At 40.7% G+C, this 19,290-nt stretch overlaps 1 protein-coding gene across 2 annotated transcripts; it reads left to right on the top strand.

Moving 5' to 3' along the window:
- Positions 1–2,941: 2,941 nt before the first annotated feature.
- Positions 2,942–19,217, top strand: cnnm1 (cyclin and CBS domain divalent metal cation transport mediator 1). 2 transcript variants are annotated; one of them, XM_015032151.1, is made up of 10 exons: positions 2,942–4,469; positions 10,187–10,330; positions 11,558–11,698; positions 11,790–11,959; positions 12,068–12,167; positions 13,307–13,569; positions 14,067–14,310; positions 14,887–14,991; positions 16,289–16,384; positions 16,760–19,217. In XM_015032151.1, exons 1-10 carry the CDS (start codon positions 3,041–3,043, stop codon positions 16,843–16,845), a joined length of 2,778 nt encoding a protein of 925 aa, XP_014887637.1. In that variant the 5' UTR covers positions 2,942–3,040; the 3' UTR covers positions 16,846–19,217. The 2 variants fall into 2 exon arrangements, with proteins under 2 accessions (XP_014887637.1, XP_014887638.1); XM_015032152.1 differs by having other exon boundaries at positions 2,943–4,469; positions 13,424–13,569.
- The last annotated feature ends 73 nt before the right edge of the window (positions 19,218–19,290 follow it).

Raw genomic sequence — 19,290 nt, 5'->3', positions numbered from 1 at the left:
GGTGTAGTTTTGCAAATTCAAATGAGAAGTTAAAAACAACTTTAAAAACCCACAAGAATCTCATTTCACAAAAGATCTGAACAGTCTTGTCACTAACATATTTCATGTTGATTAAAGAGGTCCAAGAAGTTTTGAAAAAAAGCACTGAGCTAAAACTGACCGCATATTTTTGGGATCATATTTGGAGATGGAAACATGAGCAATTGGCTCTCCACAGAAACATTCAAAAGGAACTAAAGAAAAAAGAACTATGAAAGTCTGAATATAAACGTTGCTTAGATTTTCACACTTTAGCTCTTTAAACAAATGTATTTTATCTGTTTCATAAAGTCCTGTAGATATTTTTTTTTTTTAAAAGCAGAGTGAGTTTTTGTAAAATGTATTAGAGTCGCCAAGCGTTTCATGCAGGCGCAAGTAATCTCTTTCTGTCGTATATGAAATAATAACATAACGGCGACCCAGAAAAGAAAAAAAAACAAATGCTATTTTTCATCTAACCGGCCTTTTACGAGCTGAGACGCACAACGGATCTGCAGAAAAGCAAAGGCCAGTGGGTGTAAGCTTACTTGTCACACACAGGAGCTGCTTATTCATCAGCTCTGTTTCAACTGTCAACTTTCAAAACACATTATAAACAAAAAAGCTCTACTCTGTTCGACCCTTTACAAGGTTTTAAATCTGCCTTCAAGTGGCTGCTAGTAAAAGAAAGGTTGTGCTCGAGGGCGTGAGGGGGGAGCATTTAGATTCTGCACAATCTTATTCTTCGAGGTGGATTCCCTTTTCCTAGATTGGGATCTGCTTTGGGAACCTTAGGAGAATGGCTGGGGTTCTTCTGTTCTCATTGGCTGAATTCATTCATTCAGTGAAACAGACAATAATAAAACAATCCCGATCGAGAAAGTTACGGAATATTTCTACTGTAGCACTCCAATTTGTTGTAATAAGCTTGCTACAAAATTATTGTGCAAGCGCAAAAAGAAGAAGAAAAGAAACAAAGTCGACCTAATTTCGTCCCTTGAGATCTTGCTTTCAACTGATTTCTGTTGTTTTACACCGTATGATAAGCGCACTTATTAGTACATATAAAGCAAATGCTTTTTGTGTAAATTTGCTGTATGACATTTTTGTATATGCTCGGGTATGGATGCATCTCCTCTGGTATTTATGAAAGACATTCAGGACGTTTACAAGGAAAATGTGCAGATTTTTTACTACCATTTTCACGAATAGCCTGCATGGTCCGGGATTTTTACAGGTTTTTTTTTTCCCCTCCCGTTTTTTTTTTCTTTCTCTATTGGTGAGTTCTGTGCAGACCGGTCCATCCAAAGAAATTTTTTTTATTTTTCTTTTTTTTTGCGTTGAATAAGTTGTCAAAGACATTACAACCGGGAGTACCTATAATCTGGTGACACCATATCCTGCCGGTGATCCACTGATTAATCCCAAGGGACACTAATTTCTGCCTTACTCTCATATAAATCCAGATCCAATAAATAAATTTACAAAAAAATCTAGATCATGATAAGAAGCCGATTGGGATAATATGGAGCATTAAATGACACCACTCGATTTTTGCTCCGCGGAGCTCAAGAAGCTGAAAACTTCACTTTTGTTCATCACTATGGTTGAAATATGAACGGAATAAATAAATAAATAAATAAAGGAGGAAAGAAAATTACAAAATTTACGCGGACATTTTTTTTTTAAAACTCAGAAATAATAAAATTGTGTTATAGTAACTCAAATCTTACCGTTGCTACCTCGATGATATATATATTAAACGGCGCTGGTTCCGAGAAAACTACAAAGTTTTTGTTTTCCTGGATTCTTACAGAGACAGAGCCTCTTCCTAACAAGAACCAGTACAAAAAGCATTTAATTTTGAACATGGTTTTGATTTTCTAGTAGTGCAGACACGAGGGTATTTAAGTAGTTTTCGTCTCCAGTTGATTTATATGATCTAATTGTGTGTATTCCCATGACTGTGTTCATTGGCATATTTGAAAATAGAGCTGCATATGCGTATGAGGTTTGAGTTGAGGTAGAAGTAGGAAGACAATAAATAGATCAATTTTGATGTAGAGGAGAATGGGTTGGCTTTTTTTTTAAAGCTAAGATGTTTCTTTTTCTTTTGTTTGTTTTGTTTTTACTGCTTTTTGGATATGTTGCATTTATATGGCTGTACAAGCACTTAAACGTACTGTCTGAACATGTTCGACATAAAGCCATCACATCTAACGGAATAATTGCTAAGAATAACAAGTGCTATTTTTCATACATTTAAACTGGTATGTTTGGCACTCTTGTTAAACTTAGATGCCAATAATTATGATCCTGACATGTGCGCTTCTTCTGCTCGCCATCTAATAAAACAGTGATTATAAAGATTCTGACAATGTAATGAACTTACAGGACACAAAATGAATGTTTCTTCCTTCTGCGCCCTTATTCGTTATGAGCAAACTTTCCGCATTTTTGAAGCATTGATTTATGTCAAACACATAAAGCTTTTAGATTTAAATCAAACATGCCTCGAGTTTGAACTTGAACTCTAGCAAGCAAATTTTACCCAGCGTTTTGGATAGCGGGTCAAATCTAAACAAGGAGAAATACTGCCATCTAGTGGTTGCAGCGTGGATAGTTGTAAGATAGCATTTTTAAATACACATGCTTTGTTGCTGCAACATTTTTATTTATTTATTTATTTATTTATTTATTTATTTATTTATTTTTGTTTGTCCTTGCATTCTTACTTAAATTTCTACGCCAATTATTTTTTTTTTCCTTCGGCAGCCCAGCCCAGTTTCAGGCTAAGTGCTGAATCGCGTTCATTATTTATGTCAGGGCTTCTCCCTTTCTATTTTTGGAAAAGCGGCAGAAAGCAAGTCGAGCATACGTCAGAATTGGTCATTTATGTTTCAGTCTCCCCTCCCCTCTCTGAATTCCCCCCTTCTGTCTCCCTCTGCAACATACCAGCTGCTCCATCCATCCCATCCGCACACCACGTGACCTACTTCTCCCACGTCCTTCATTCAGCACCATGGCTGTGGATGCTGCGGATGCTCTCTGCTGCATCCTGCGTCCGCGCCGGCTCTCCCTCATCTTTCTCACCGTGACCCTCTCCTCTCTGCCAGCCCCGACGGTGGCGCTGCTCTGCGTCCGCCCCGAAGACACTCAGAGCGGGGATCTGTCCGTGCAGGACGGGATTTTGAGGGCGACCGAGGGGGCTCGCTTCACGCTGAGGGTTTACTACTCCGAGCATCCTAACAGCGCGAACATCAGTGGGAGACCTGACGCCGCACCTGCAGCTCCGTGGATCGCCTTCATAGAGGAGCCGAGCGGCGGCAGCAAGGATGCGGAGAGGGGACTCCGCTCCAAGGGGGACCCGTGTGAGGAGGAGAGCTCCCGGAGCTCCGACATAGAACTGCTGGGCTCCTTCAGGTCCACCTCAAGTCACAACTCTGTTCTGCTTGAGTTGCTGGCCAAAGACTTGCGCAAAGATGAGGTGATCAAATACTACTCCATGTGTGCGTTTGACGGAGTGAAATGGAAGCACTTCAGGACCAAAGACTTCTGGCTGGCTGTGGTGGAGAGACCTCCAGAGCCAGATGTTTGGCTCCAAGCGGGGGTCTCTGTGCTTTTATTAGCGCTATCTGCCCTGTGCAGCGGGCTGAACATCAGCATGCTGGCTCTTGACCCCGTGGAGCTGCGGGTCCTGCAGAACAGCGGCACAGAAAAGGAGCAGAAATACGCATGGAAAATAGAATCCGTGCGTAAACATGGGAACTACATCCTCTGCACTGTGGTGCTGGGCAACGTCCTCACAAATACGTGTTTTGTGGTGTGGATGTGCCAGATTTTGGGAATGACCGCACTCTCGACTACCTCCTGCACTTTGGGGATCTTCTTTATCGGAGAAATATTACCCCACTCCGTTGCGTCCAGGCACAGCCTCGCCATCGCCTCCAAGACTCTGTGCGCCACCCGTTTGCTGATGCTAATTTTCTTCCCCATTGCATACCCGGTGTCCAAGATCCTGGACATCATGCTGCACCAGGAAATCAGCAGCTTTTACACCAGGGAGAAGCTGGTGGCCATGCTGCGCGTCACGGATCCATATCATGATCTGGTCAAAGAGGAGCTGAACATCATCCAGGGAGCCCTGGAGCTGAGGACCAAAACCGTGGAGGATGTCTTGACCCCTCTGACAGACTGCTACATGCTATCATCAGACGCAGTCCTGGACTTTTGTACCATGTCCGACGTGATGCAGAGCGGCTTCACCCGAATTCCAGTCTATGAGAACGACAGGTCCAACATTGTGGACATCCTTTTCGTGAAAGACTTGGCCTTCGTGGATCCGGACGATTGCACTCCCTTGAAAACAATCACGCAGTTCTACAAGCATCCCATGCACTGCGTCTTCAGTGACACCAAGCTAGATGTGATGCTGGAGGAATTCAAGAGAGGTAACCCAACTTTAAGACCCCTAAAGAGGTCTTGTCTGTGGAAATAGTCTGCAAACCTCCCCCTGTGTCTTGTGTTTTCACATGTCCAGAACTTGCATGACTTATGAGTGAGAAATCAGTGTTAAGTGCGTGAGGCGCCACATGGTTTGGAGCAATCTCAGGGAGACATTCTGCCACCTAGGAGTTAACTGTGCTTTGAAGTGACATGCAGTTAAAAACTACATTTTCCTCGCAGAAGTAAACGTATACATCAGTTCATTGGTTTAAAGTGGATCTGCCAGAAAAACACTTTGATCCCCAGAACACTGAAAGCCATATGTGAAATGTGAGAATGTGAATATGGTTCAGCCAGAGGTTAGAAAATACAAAGAACCGTAACAGCGTTGTCTTAAGAATTTGATGAGTGATATAAGTCATTTTCTCAAAACAACCCTCTGAAACACATCTTGCCGCTTTCCTCATTTTTGTTGTCCTCTTTTCACAATACTAAAAGCCCCACTCGTCTACAATGCTGTGTAAAGACTATTTCCCTTCCACAGAATTGTTTCTGCTTGCATTTAAGTTTTTTATAATCATCAAACAAATGTTAATATCGGACAAGCATAGCCTTAGTAAACATAATTAAATGATAAGCCAATTTTTTTTATGAACAGTCACAGTTAAAATAAGAAGGAAACTGGACAAAAACAGTTTCCACAAGATACTTGCAATTGCCGAAACCAGAGCTGAGCAAAATGAATCATTTCACCATTTGCCAAAAATAAATTTGATGATCCACAAGACTTTTGGGAAAACATTTAGCGGAATAAGAGGACAGAAGTGGAACTTCTTGGTATATAAAAATATAATAAACTGTCTGGTAGACTATAGACAACCTAAATGCTTGATGGAAGGTGTTGCCTCAAGGGTGGCACAACTTTTGTATGGTGGTAAAATGTGCTGATTTGCAACATTTGCCTGCAACGAAAGCAAACAAGACACACATTTTCAACCGTCCAAAATAAGTTTAATAAAATGCAAACTTCACTGTCCTGTAACTTCAACGTATTTCTGTGACTCAGATCCATTGCCTAAAAAAATATCAACGCTGACTGATAGTGACACGCTGCCTCTGACAGTGATAGCATCTGTTCACTTTGAAGCAAACATGTCTTAGATACTCCAGTCAGTCTTGAAAATAACACTGAGCATTTAGAATCAGCGCTTTGGAGAAAGCAATTCATGCTGCTCCACTTTCAGCATCAAATCAAATTTAGATGATGAGAAGCTACAGGCACAACTGTTACATAAGGATTACAATGTTGAAGCACCTTGCAAAATTATTGATACCCTTTGAACTCTGCAGACACTGACTGCAAAATACTTCTTTGGGATTTTGTGTGAAAGACAAACACAGGGTAGGTAATAACGATGAAGTATAAAATAAAGTGTTACCTGGTTCTAAAAAAATTTGAATGAAAAGCTGAGAAAATGTGGCACTCCTGGATCTTTTTGCCCCCTGTTCTGTGAGAGGGTTTGCATATTTGTTGGATAACACAAACAGCTTCATAAAGACCAAGGAACACACCAGGCAGGGCACGGGCAAAGATATGGAGAAGTTTGACCTTTGATCGTCTCACTAAGCGTTGCTTAATCAGTCATCTGAAAATGGAAAAAGCGCAGCACAACTTCAAACCTACCTGGCTGTCCCCAAAGCTGACAGGCCGGTCTGGAAAAGCATTACTCAAAAAGAAAGTCAAGAAGTCAACAAAGGTATCTCTGTGCAAGATGTTACCAAAATTGAACCTTTGGGCCTATAAGCTTATAGGTAAATGCATACAAGTCAAAATTGAGAATCTGCAGTACAGCTGGATTTGAAGCTATAATTGCAGCAAACTGTTGTGATTCTACAAAGTGTTGACTGATGGGAGCTACTTACACGTTTGTTCCACACATCAGGTTTTTATTTGGAAGCTAGAAAACCATGCATACTACTTCCTGCGTAGTGACCCACTATTTTGTGTTGGCCTGTTTGTCACATGAAACCCAAATAATATGCAATTAAAATTTGTGGTTGTAATCTGAAAAAAGTTCAAATGATATGAAACCATTTGCCTTACACTGCAAGTCTGTTTTAGTTTAACAGAGTTCAACATTTTGATTGATGACACCGTCCAGTTTTGACAGTTTGTCACTTAAAAGGGCAAGAGGTCAGCTCAACATTTACATGATGACCCCACTGGTTGACCTACGACCTGTGATGATTCAGGTTGTGTGAATGTCAGAGTTATGGAAGGCAAAGTCCAGATTCACCTTTATACGTCTATAGTATGCTTAAATTATAACCCACTGTGCTTTTCAAATCCTTTCATGAAAAATTCAGCCGCAACCTTTTGCTCTTCTTCTCTCCAGCTTCTCTCTGTTCTCTCAAGGATTAACACTTCCCGCTGTTCAGGAAGCTTGGCTGGAAGCCGTAAGGATGTCTCGCTGAGCAGGGTTCGGGATGTTGCTTTGAGCGGAGAATGAAAATGCCATCAGCAATTTAAAAAAGCATAAGTGAGGACAGCATGAACAGACATCTGCAGGAACGTTAACTTTTTTTTTTTGTTTCCTCTCAGCTTCACAGGTTAAGCACTAGGTGTGTTCAGTTTCAGTTTCAGCACCATGTTTAAATCTTTAATGGCTATATTCAGAAACAATGGCACCTAATGAAAGCTTGAAACTTTGCACGTAAAATATAGTTTAAGATAGATTTTTATTGAAATTTGTCAGTGGAAATAAACTTGCCTTTCCATGTGTCTGGTGTTTGCATTAAACACTGCAGCTATTTTAAATTAAGACAAGTCTTGACAGTTAGGCTGTCAATACTAACTGTCTTGACAGGCCAATCATGCGTAAATTATGTAGTTCTCTATTTCTAAAACCTGCTTGACAACTAGACATAGACTGTATGTTGGTGGAAGACTAGAAAACGCATGACTGAAAGATTCAAAGTATATTTTGATGCAGATTGGCGTTGAATCTGCTGCCGATGGTTTGTTGCCACTAGAACTCCAAAATTTTAGCAATGCCATCATGAGACAAGGACGGTGTGTTTGGTTGTTCCTCAGAAAACAACTCTCCATTTTCTCTGGTAAATGTTACAGTTTGAGACTGGATAACTTTTAACGCTGAATGTAAGTGAATGCATAGTTGCACCAGTCCTGAATAACAGTTTATGTAATGTGTCTGTCACAGTTAAATGAACTCTAGATGGTTTTGACTTCTACGTCAGATGTTTTGGAATTTTAAACATATCTACATAATGTAAACTTAAGCTAAACTCAATTCAAGCACCAACTTTCAACAGATGACATGTCTAGGCACTTTACAATCAGGTTCAATTCATATTCTAACTCAGTGGTTCTTAACCTGGGTTCGATCGAACCTCAGGGGTTCGGCGGTACCTCAAAAAAGGTTAAGAACCACTGTTCTAACTACTTAAAAAGAAACTGGACTTCTGCTGACGAAACCTTGAACCAGGTGAAGTGTGGGAAGTGATTTATGTGACCCTAAAAGACCCATTAACGACCCCAACAGCTCAGTTAGGGGGATTGCTTTCACTAAAACTTGTAAGCCTGACACTGTTAACACAGAAAAGACTTATGCATTAGGGGTGAAACACCATCCAATTTATATGGAAACCATTTCAATTTGAATTCAGGTTAGATTGACTGAGTTACATACAATATATAGCCATTTTTTAATTTTTATTTTTTTGGAATAAGCATTTGTTAAAATAGAACGTTTCCATTTAAAAGTTTGAAATAGTAAAAAAAAGAGGTTTAACTGGGGCAAAAAGCAGTAAAACATAAATGTATGATTTAAATACAAAGGTATTCAAAGGTATTCATAAGAGTAAAAGACACTGGATTCCAAAATGTGTTAGCAAGAAGCATTCCCACAATATATATAAGTATGAAACAGCAAAAAAAAAGTGCAAACAACTGTAAAAAACAATTCCTGAAAGGGATGTTGGATTAAAAGTTTATTAAAAATACAGGCATTTTACATTTTATTTGAGATGTATAAAATATCTGAAACATGACCGTTTTACACATATCAGTGTTTTTTATATATATTTTATATTTCTACTACTAATCCATCAGTGCATAAATCATCATCAGATTTTATTTACTTTCAGTTTAACTTTTCCTGTGGCATTGCTGTTACTTTGTTTCATTAAACATTTGACTTTTATAAGGAGATTTTTCAAGCATGAGTGATTTTAATACATAAAACAACTGAAACTCTGTTAGACCAAATCCAGCTTAGAGATATACACAACTTAGTTTGAACTCAATTTTTTTCCGCTAGTTGTTTAATTTGCACACATCCATAAACCTTTTGAAGCATCTCCTCCTCTTTATAAGTGTTATTTTGCAGAAAATTTATCAAAAAAAAAAGAAAAAAAAAAGCACAACCTAAAAGAACAGATGATTTTCCAAAATAGTCTGCAGGAGTCTGGGAAACTGCTGGAGCAGAAGCATTTGTGAAAAGAACATTCACAGAGGACCCATTTTCACCCCGGGCATGTGTGTCTGCGTGCGTGAGCATGCCGGGTTTGTGTCGCTCTGCAAGAGTATTATGTAACACATGAATGATGTAATGCGGTTGCTGGGAACATCAGCTGCTGAGAACAAACCCTCCTCTGCATCACCTGCGCTCTTCAGACACGCTGACCTGAGCTCTGAGAGCAGCCTTGCTGTCTCAGCTAATCTCACACAGCCACAGTCTGATGTGTGAAGATAGGTGCCTGTCAGTCAACCTGATTTTTTTTTTTTTCCCCTCTTGTTGGACTGGATTAAAACATTCATTTTATCCTCTGGCAGCGATCCCCTAAATCAGCCTGTCTCTTGCAGTTTGAGCTTCTAAGTAAGGCTGGAGACTGTTTCATGAAATCTGTGTCCAAATAACGTTGTAAATTTGGTTAGGTAACATTAGTAGTTACCAAGCCGACTTTTTTTTTATTTTTTTTTCCAAAGAAGTACACATAAAAGTTTGAATGTCTACATTGAAGCAGCATATATATATATATATATATATATATATATATATATATATATAAAAAAAAAAAACATGAAAAATTGTTGCCTCTGACATTTGTCCTGATTTTCTCTCTTTGTGATGTTCAAAGGTTGTGGCAACATTGAGTTCTTGTCACATTCGGTTTGCAGACGCAGGGACGCTGCAGGCCAGTTGTGTCACTGTGTCTCGCAGGCTTGTTGTGAGTGGGGGGGTTTGGAGTAGGAGGTTTGCTCATGAGTGCACACAGCATTGTGTTTGCAGAGGTGACAGCAGCAAAGGCAAAGGCGGTTAATTTGACAGATGCGGGCATCATCAGTCGGATTGTGTAATCTCAGCGTTTTACATAAGCGGGTTGAGGTCTTACAAACTGCCAAAATGTCTCCGGACCGATCGCCTGCCCAGCCCGAGAACACGTAAACACGGGCCTGGCGCTGAATTTATTCAAAACTCGACCTCTAAAGTAGATTCCCTTCTTACATGCTCTTGTTGTCTCGACAGTCTGTGTTGATTTTCATCTTGACCAGTTGGAGGCTGTTGACTGAGAGCTATTTTTAATCCAGTGACGCTGCCTCCCCAGCCCCATTGCATGAGCAGTTTTTAGCTCGGCTCCACTTTCTGAAAACGTTTCCCTCTGTTATTTATTTATTTATTTATTTTTTTGACAAATGCAGGCAAGTCTCACCTGGCCGTGGTGCAGCGGGTGAACAGCGAAGGCGAGGGGGACCCTTTCTACGAAGTGATGGGCATTGTAACACTGGAGGATGTGATCGAAGAAATCATCAAGTCTGAGATTGTGGATGAGACAGACCTGTACAGTGCGTAGAAACACTTTCAGATTCACAGTTACTACAGTGTTATTAGTGCTGTTTTATTGTTCCCACTTCTCACATGAAAAATATTCCCCCCTCGCGTTTTCATTAGATACACTTCGCTAGTAGCAGACTGGACCACGTCTGCCTCAAAACTTAGTGACATTAGATTTCAACAAGGTGGCAAAATCCTTTCCAAGTGTCTGGTCTATGTTGGCATGATGGCATGTTGCAGCTGCAGCATATTTGTTATCTGCACACCTGTGATGCCAATCTCCGACTCCACCAAGTCCTGAATAGACTATGAGATTGAAATCTGGTAACTGTGGAAGCCATCAGAGGACATAGGACTCATTGTCTGGCTCACAAAGCCAATTCAAAATGACAGCTCTGTGACGAGGTGTATCATCTTGCTAAAAGTGACTATCAGAAGATGTGGGTCACAAAGAAATGGACGAGGTCAGTAACAATATTCAGGCAGGTTGTGGCGTCTGCATAAAGTTCTGGCGATGCCTTCAGATAAATGCAGCGGAAACAAGAGACTCGTTGACCTTTCTTAGCAGACAGGAGTGGAAGGTGGGTTGCTCTTCATCTACTTCAAGTTGTATGAAATGTTGTATGTTTTGCACACCTTGGTTGAAGTTACTGTTGCAACCTTTTCATCCCCCAAACCAGTTACAATCACTTTCCTGACTACAGGTTCACTCAATAAATCACGTGGGAACGCAGACTGCTTTTAAAGGCACTCATGAAACAATGGGTCACTCTCAGAGGGTCATTCAATTCAAGCTCATGTTATTTTCATGACTGGACCCTCCACTTCCCCACAACCCCTAAATTTGCTAATCAAATTATTGATTCCATCCTCCCCCTGGCTGAGTTTTCCTGCTCCTTTCTGATACATAATTAATTAGTGCAAATAAATGACCCCGGCTCAGTGATAAGCCCCATAATCCGCTCATTTTTAATTGGCTGGAAAAGCTCTCGACAGCGAGGCCTTTAAATGCCAAACACACTTCAATTCATATCTAATCCCGGCTTCACTGCTGCTACCATGAGAAATGCTTCTGCGGCTTGAAGCGTCAAGAAAAAAAAAAAGAAAAAAAGAAAACTCCCGCTTTCAGAAGCAACAGATGTAAATGTTATACAGCTTTTCTTGCAGTGCTTTTCTCGATAAATCCGCAACGTAGGCTGCAATCTTTTTAAAGCACGCAACTAAATTATGATTCGCAGCTGACAATCGGACCAAGAGACGAGTGTCCCACCACGAGAGAAAGCAACAGGATTTCTCTATCTTCAAGCTAGGAGAAAATGAGCTGAAGGTGAAGATTTCTCCCCAGCTGCTGCTCGCCACGCACCGTTTCTTAGCTGCAGGTAATATGTAACGCAGCAAGAAAAGAAAAGACGCTTAAAACCAGGTGCTTGCCTCTTGCTTTACGCGCAGTTGTCTGAATTTGCTTTGCAGAAGTGGAGCCGTTCAGGTTGTGCCACCTGTCGGACAAGATCCTGCTGCGCCTCATCAAACACCCGAGTGTCGTGCAGGAGCTGAAGTTTGACCCCAAGAACAAACACGCTCCTCAACACTACCTTTATCAGAGAAACAAACCAGTTGACTACTTCATCCTCATTCTGCAGGTGACGTTCACTTCCGCGCTAGCGCAGCCGGCTGACTAATATAAACCGTCACCGCGTGAATAAACGCACTGCGTTGGCCTAATCTACGTGGACGTGTTGTTGATGCAGGGACGTGTGGAGGTGGAGATAGGGAAGGAAGCGCTTCGGTTTGAAAACGGAGCCTTTTCCTACTACGGCATGCCAGCGCTAATCCCGCCACTGCCAACTGGTAAGTAACATGTTCCAGTGAACCTGCGATAATAAAAGCAGCAGAAAGCAGACTTTGGCAAAAGACTGCGGCAATAGCAGAGGATGTTTTTTCCTGTCTTAATGCCACCCAGCGTCTGTCGGGCCGCAGACGCTGCAGCAGAAGCCGTGGGAAGAAAGTAATTAAGGGAAGTGTTTTTAGAGAATTTCCCAGTGGAAGGACACGACCTGCAGAAGATTATATGAAATCCAGCTAAGACTTGCGAAGCAAGCAGAAATCCCGCCGTACAGACGCTCTCCCTCTGATCTCTTGTGGAGGTTTTGAGCTCATTTTAAATGTCTGATCCTCAAGTTGTGCCTAATGCTATTTGTAAGCTCCTGCTAAATATTAAAAAAAGTACTATTTTAGGAGATTATGCGCTGAAAACTTCTCACTCAAGCACATGCTGGTGGACAACGTCCAAACCGAGACGCATCTTCAGTTTTTCTTGCGTTTGCTTGACTGACTCACTTCCTTGAAATGAACTTGACAAAATGTTTCCAATGACTAAGGCGCGCTTAGCTGCTAACTAAATTTAAGCATTGTGTATCCTTAAAGATCACAAACTGATGCAAATAGATATTTCTGGGACCAGGATTAAGAGGAGACCACCTTCCCTTACCATCAGCTGTCTAGATGTGGGTTTAAAAGCTAAGAAAATGTTGAGAAAAACGTTCCGGTAGCATGGCAGACACCACAGGCAAAATGCACAGATGCAGGAGTATTTCAGCAGGATTTAAAAGCTTAAAAACAAACGAACCTCAATCACTCTTCAGGAGTTCCTGAATCTTGTCTGCTAAGAGAGACAAGAGGAGGAGACAAATCATAATCGGGCAGGTATACCTCAACAATGCAATCTGACATAGAAATCTACAAAATGTTGGTAGCAGTATCATTTTGTGGGGTGTTTTTTCCTCTAAAGTATGGAAATGGGTTCTGGAAGGATGAATATGTTGAGAGTTTGAATATTTTTGGTAGACAGAGACTGGCAGTTTCAGTGCTCTCAACAAATACCAGCAGAAGGGTCTAGATATTATTTGCATTGTAATATGAATATATATTTCTAAATTATTTGAAAATTCTCATTTCATTGCCCTGCCATGGACTGGCGATCTGTCTAGGGTGCAACGCTGCCGAGGATAATCAATGGCTGGATCGTAGTTGCTTGTGCACAAACTCAAGTCAGAGCATGAAAACAAGACGCGGCTTATATGCACATCTGCTGCGTTTCTTTGCAGCCCACAGATACAGCTCCCGAAGCAGCGGCCTGAACCAGTCGGACTCGTTGCTGAGCGGGGGCAGCGTTGGGCAGCTCACGGCGGGCGGAGGGGCCTATTTACCAGACTACTCAGTGCGACAACTCACAGACCTGCAGATCATCAAGGTCCGAGGGCTTTAAGCAAAACACAGAAACACAAGAAAATAAACACTATTACTATTCACTAAAGTAAACCTCAATTTTCCCTTCATTATATCCTCAATTAAATCTCAAATTTCCTGTACATTAAGGGTAATAACTTAGGATCATGAGCAAGAAACCACATTTTTAAGCTCCCCTAAATTTTGAATAATGTGCACTGCCTCCCTGCTTGCAGAATTTGCCTTTGATACGTCCTAATCGTGGATTTTGACTTAACGCAGACATCCTGTCCCTCAGTCTTTCCTCCCCACAGCCTCTTTCCCCTAATCACCAAGGATAATTGAGCTCCATTTCAAGCAGGACTATATTGGCTTCATGTGGCGGACATGCCCTCTCTTTTAACCCAGTCTTCATGTTCTGGAAATATGGGCCCGATTTCAGTCAATGCCTTGGCTCGAGAGTATGTACAGGCAGCCATGCATGCAAACATAATGATAATAGTTGTTCTCTGCGTGGCGCAGATCAGCAAGAACCATTACCAGAACGCACTGACAGCCACCCGGATGGACAGCACTCCTCAGACCCCCGATGCCGTGGACCCTGACATTAAAGGGAGACCCCCGGGCCCGGAGGCTCGCTCAAACAGCATCGCTCTCCCACTCATGAGCGCACACACTCGACTGGGGCTGGCGCGCTTTGCACACCTCCATCCATACGGCGGCCTTCACAGCACCTCCCAGCTCAACGAGAGAAACCGCATTGTTCGTGAGTTCCTCGCCTGCTTTACGTTGCAATGATTCAACTCAGAGAAAGAAATAAAATAAAAAGGTAGGAAGTAAAGATAATGGAGGCAATGTCAGTCCAGAAGTCATTTCTTTTTAATATATTTGTAGGCTAGGCAAGTTTATTCATACAGCCCTATTCATATTCAATTCAGTGTCTTAAAGGAAAATTGAGGAGCAAAGTAGAAAATATTGCACTACGAGCAAGAAGTACATTAAATTAAACATTAAACCAACATAAACTAGAAAGAAAAAGTACAAACCCTTGCGAAAAGATAAGAAGAAATATTAATCTACATATATTTTGCCTTTAAAAATAAAAGTGATGCGATTGACTCCTAGCTTAGAAGAACAATTAGTTTCTACAACTCTCTCTCTAATGGAAATTTTAGTCTCTAATCCTAAATCTTCTGCTCTTATATTTAATATTTGACTGGACTATACAAAAGTACATTAAATAGTAAATGTCAGGTTCTTTACCTCCCTCTACAGGCGGAGTCTAAAACGACCTGCAGCTTTACTGGCATCTCTTTTACTGAACCGTCTTCCCTCCAAACAGGCAGCAAATCTGATGGGCAGAGGAGTCCAAATGACACAGTGTTCCTTCGCATGGATGAGATTCCTTACATCCACGAGGACCGACCGGAAAGTTCTGCTGACAATGGTGAGCGGGCTGCTGACCCTCAGAGGTCAAAATCTGTATGTATAAATGGTTTATTTTGAAGCCCGTGATTTTTAGGTTGAGTGAGGGATAAAAGCTTTGGTTGTGCTTTATCTTTGAAATGTCTCAGTCAGTGCAATTAAGTACATCGGAAAATGTACATTTAAGACCAGTTAGCACCAGGGGTGTTGTAAATTATTATTTTAGTAATCGAGTAATCTATCGATCATTCTGAAGATTAATCAAGTAAGTCAATAAAAATTTTTTTTGATTAAATGAAATACTGCCTTAACAGCAGTATCGATATCAGATATCAACATCTACCCAAATACTCATATTTGTGCATACCCACAATTACTTTTTTGTAGTTTATAAAATTAACTTGTAACAATGATAGCTCACTTTTTAAGTTAACCTGGACAACAATTTTCCAAAAATCTAAAATAAAATAAATAAAAAAAGCAGCAGGTTCACAAAGGCACTTCTTAAAAATGTCTATACTACAGTTTATGGTTTATGAATTCATCTTAAATCAGTTTATTAGATAAACTCTCACTTTACCCGGCCATTTATTTGTGTCCATGCGTACAACTGGATTTGGCTCCTTCGTCACACGGAGAAAAACACACACCAGCTATGTTCCGCCACGAAGTGCTCCACCACCCGTTTGTTGCGACCGGGATGGCGGGAAATTTATTTTCCGGTTCATCCATGAAGCTGCCCACTGTGTTTTGCTCCGCCCGTACGCATTCGTCCGCGCTCTTTGGCGCCGTTCGCTCTGAACCAGCCGCTAGGCAGCAGCTCCAGATGGAGAAAGGTTATTGTTTAAATTGTTCACTTTGAAAATAAATTAGAAAAAAAAAATGTATTGACAATTATTTTAATATGATGGGAAAGGTCTGCATAGCTGGAATGTTGTTGGAGCGATTCCAGGTTCCTCTACCGCCATTTTGGCGAACGACTGAGCAAGAAACTCAAGAATAAATTGCAAACTGACCTGCAGATTTGTGATTGCAGCTTAAAAAGAAAAAAAGTTGATTAGTCAGCATGGTTAAAACTCAGTATATAAGTTCGGTTAACTACTTCAGGGTCGGATACAATTTTTTAAAACTACATTACAAGCTTTACCCATGTGTTACCCAAGTAACATTAGTGGAGGTGGTACAGCTACTTCCACTAATACATGTAATACATCTTTGGTATGTGTAATACTGCTTTAAGTTAAAGTAATTTTGAGCATTTTTTTCCCCCACCTGTGTGAGATTTAATTTAATGAGGAAATCTCTCATGTTTGTTGCAGATGTGCCTACGGAGCCGTCCACCTCCCCCTTCATCAGCTCCCTGTCCCTGTCCAGCTCAGAGGAGAACATTGGAAAGAAGCTCCTGCGTAAACTGAGTGAGTGAGCGGCTTGTCGTGAGCGCCGGTGCCACAGCTCACCCACACACGCTGTCAGATGTGCCTGAACTTTTCTGTCAGCTGCAGCAATAGTCCCGAGCGTCTCCTAGCAACAGATTACGTGTGGTGTCCCTGTAAAGCAGCCCACTACTTCCTGTCGAGCAGCTCCTCCAAATGCAGCTGTTCTTGCTGGCACAGATTTGTGACAAATTTTTTTCTGAAATAATTCAGTCATTTTTGGCTTCGGCTGAGTTCCGCCCCAGTTTGAGTCAGATGCAAAAATTGAATATTACGCTTAATCTCTGCTGCGGCATCTGGAGAATGCAGGTATGTCAACCGGCTGTGCCAGATTACCATGTTCTCCTCTGTTTCTAGGTAACAAGAGGAGGAAAAAGTCTCGAGAAGGAGAAAAGAGTTTGGAGGAGGAGGAGGGGTCAGAGCAGCCATCGGTAACAAGCTAGTCCAGCAAAATTGAGGAGGAGGGATAAATCATGCACACCCTTCCTCTTGTTATTCGCTGGACACCCTGCGTACCTAAAAGTTATTTGAACTTGTTCAACTCTTCTTCACCCACTTATAAATCCTCAGGACCCCATGGATACATCCTGCCCTCTTTTTGCCTGGAAAAAAAAAAAAAAGAACTTGATAGGACATACTTTAACAACACATCCGACAAGTTAACTCTTTCAGCAGACTTCATTCAGTTTTATCCACTTTCTTGGTGCAAATCGTCTCCATATTACCTTTTAATAGTGGGCATATTTACAATGAAATACCTTATACTGAAATACCAAAACATCAAAGTATGAAACAGGGTTTACTTGAACAAACAAAAAAAAGTGTTTGGTAATAATTTTTTTCATTATTATTGATACTGTGTGGTAGTTTCCACATTCTGAAAATGACTGCGAAAGAAGCTTATGATGTTGCCAACCAGGGGCCCGACTACTTCCAGCACAACTGACAACACAAGGCGAAATAGAAAAGGCCACCAAACAGGAGCACAATTTACACATAGCTTCTTAAAAAAGCCATAAAATTGCCAATTCTTAGTCTGATTGTAAAGAAATCAGGTAAAAGTAAACAAAAAAAAAGAGAGCAAAGTTTCTTTAGTTTACATCTATACGAAAAGTGTCAACATTGCCAGTGTATGTGATACGAAAATAATGCAAGTCATAAAAAAATGCTTTAATTGCACAGATTCATCAGCACATTACATCCTTTTCCAGATGCTGTCTTCTGACAGAAATGCTTTTTCTACATAAACATCTGCTTTTCCCGTCAAAACATTCCCGTCTGTCAACAAGTAGCCAAATGGGCACAACTGCAATACTTCTACCCAACAAACATCCTCAACTTTCTCCTGACTTGATCGCATCCAGTAAAACAGAGTCTAGGGAATTTCATCACCTGCTTATAGCCTAATGTAGGGGAGCTTTAGATATTAATATTGTTTTTTTATCGGTACCAGTCACTAAAGCTGCATACACCAGCTAATTAATAAGCTAAAAGGGTTTAGGGATCTGTGGATCTGGGGATTCAAACAGATAGCTGCTGCAGTGCTATCAAAAGTATTCACACCCCTTGAATATAGTTTAATATGTCACAACTAGAAACTCTGAACCTGTTCAGATTTTATTTGATAGATCAACTCAAAGAAGTGCACAACTATGAGGTTTCTGACTGAATGTTTATTTATTTTTTTTTTTTAACAAATATATATGGTGACCAATTAAGGCAATTAGTTAGACTGGATTTATTTAGTAGTATCAAAATAAAGGGGATTGAATGCAACTGGTTGTTATTGTCCTTATATATTTCTTTAGAAACAGATTGAAAAACAAATTTCCTCTTACTTAACAATTATGAAGTGAACATTTAGTGAAAAAAATAAAAATATCGAAGTCTGGGGTTGTGACATGACAAAGCACGGGCAAAGAGGTATGAATATGTTTGGAAGCGACTGTATACTTGCATGTTTGTTTCTGCTCCTTGTACTGTAACCCTGCAAAGGCATTGTTTCTCTTATGCATGCTAATGTAAAAAGAAACTAAGCTCCCTGTGAAAGTGAAGTCTGCAGTTAGTCTAAGTAGATTTCATAAGTCTGACAAAGACTGCAGGCTAACATTTAACACAAAAATACCTTCATATAATAGAGAAACCTTCATGAAAAGGCTCCTTTAGGAGCTCATAATAAGGCACAGGAGGACAGAGGTCATTTGAAAGGCATGTCAGTGAACTTACTCAGATAATCCTACGTTACTGCAATAATGAAATGGGGTGGTTTATTTTAAAATAAATAAATAAATAAAATAAGAGCAGATTTATGTTTGATATTTGCTGATCTGTATTTTGAAATCGTGCCAGGTTCACTGCCAAACAGAGCACAGGCAGAGATTTCAGTGATGAAAGCCACTGAATCCACACCAACGTCAAGTCGACCCCCCCTCCCCACATCTGTTAACCCTCTTCAAACACAGCCGATGTTTGGAGACTCTCCCTGATTTAATTCATTCTGCCTGGGACGACAGTGTAAGTACAAAGGATCCTGCACAGCTAAGCTACTCGGAGTGATCTGGCAAGCGCAGGACACTCGGGGGTAAAAGTGTCCTGATCCGACGGCTGACTCAGACAGAGAGGATTTGAACGTGGCATAAAAATGCTTTTAGAGAATTTATAGATTTGTTGGGACTGGTAAAAATGTTTTGGATTTAAAAAAAAAAAGAAAGAAAGTTAGGTTTTGCTATGTAAAATCCAAATGACTATATGAAGATGTAGAGAAACATATCATTTGATCTAAATGAGAGATTATATTAATAAATTTACTAACCTATTACTCCTGCATTCTTTTGCTTTTGTTCCCGTTGTTCGGCATTATCAATTTAATTTCCCAAATTGTTACGATA

This window comes from Poecilia latipinna, unplaced genomic scaffold, assembly GCF_001443285.1.
Source record: "Poecilia latipinna isolate Pla-1442-1.1 unplaced genomic scaffold, P_latipinna-1.0 Scaffold232, whole genome shotgun sequence".
In the NCBI taxonomy this organism is placed as follows: Eukaryota; Metazoa; Chordata; class Actinopteri; order Cyprinodontiformes; family Poeciliidae; genus Poecilia; species Poecilia latipinna.
This window is presented reverse-complemented; position numbering and strand designations above follow the sequence as displayed.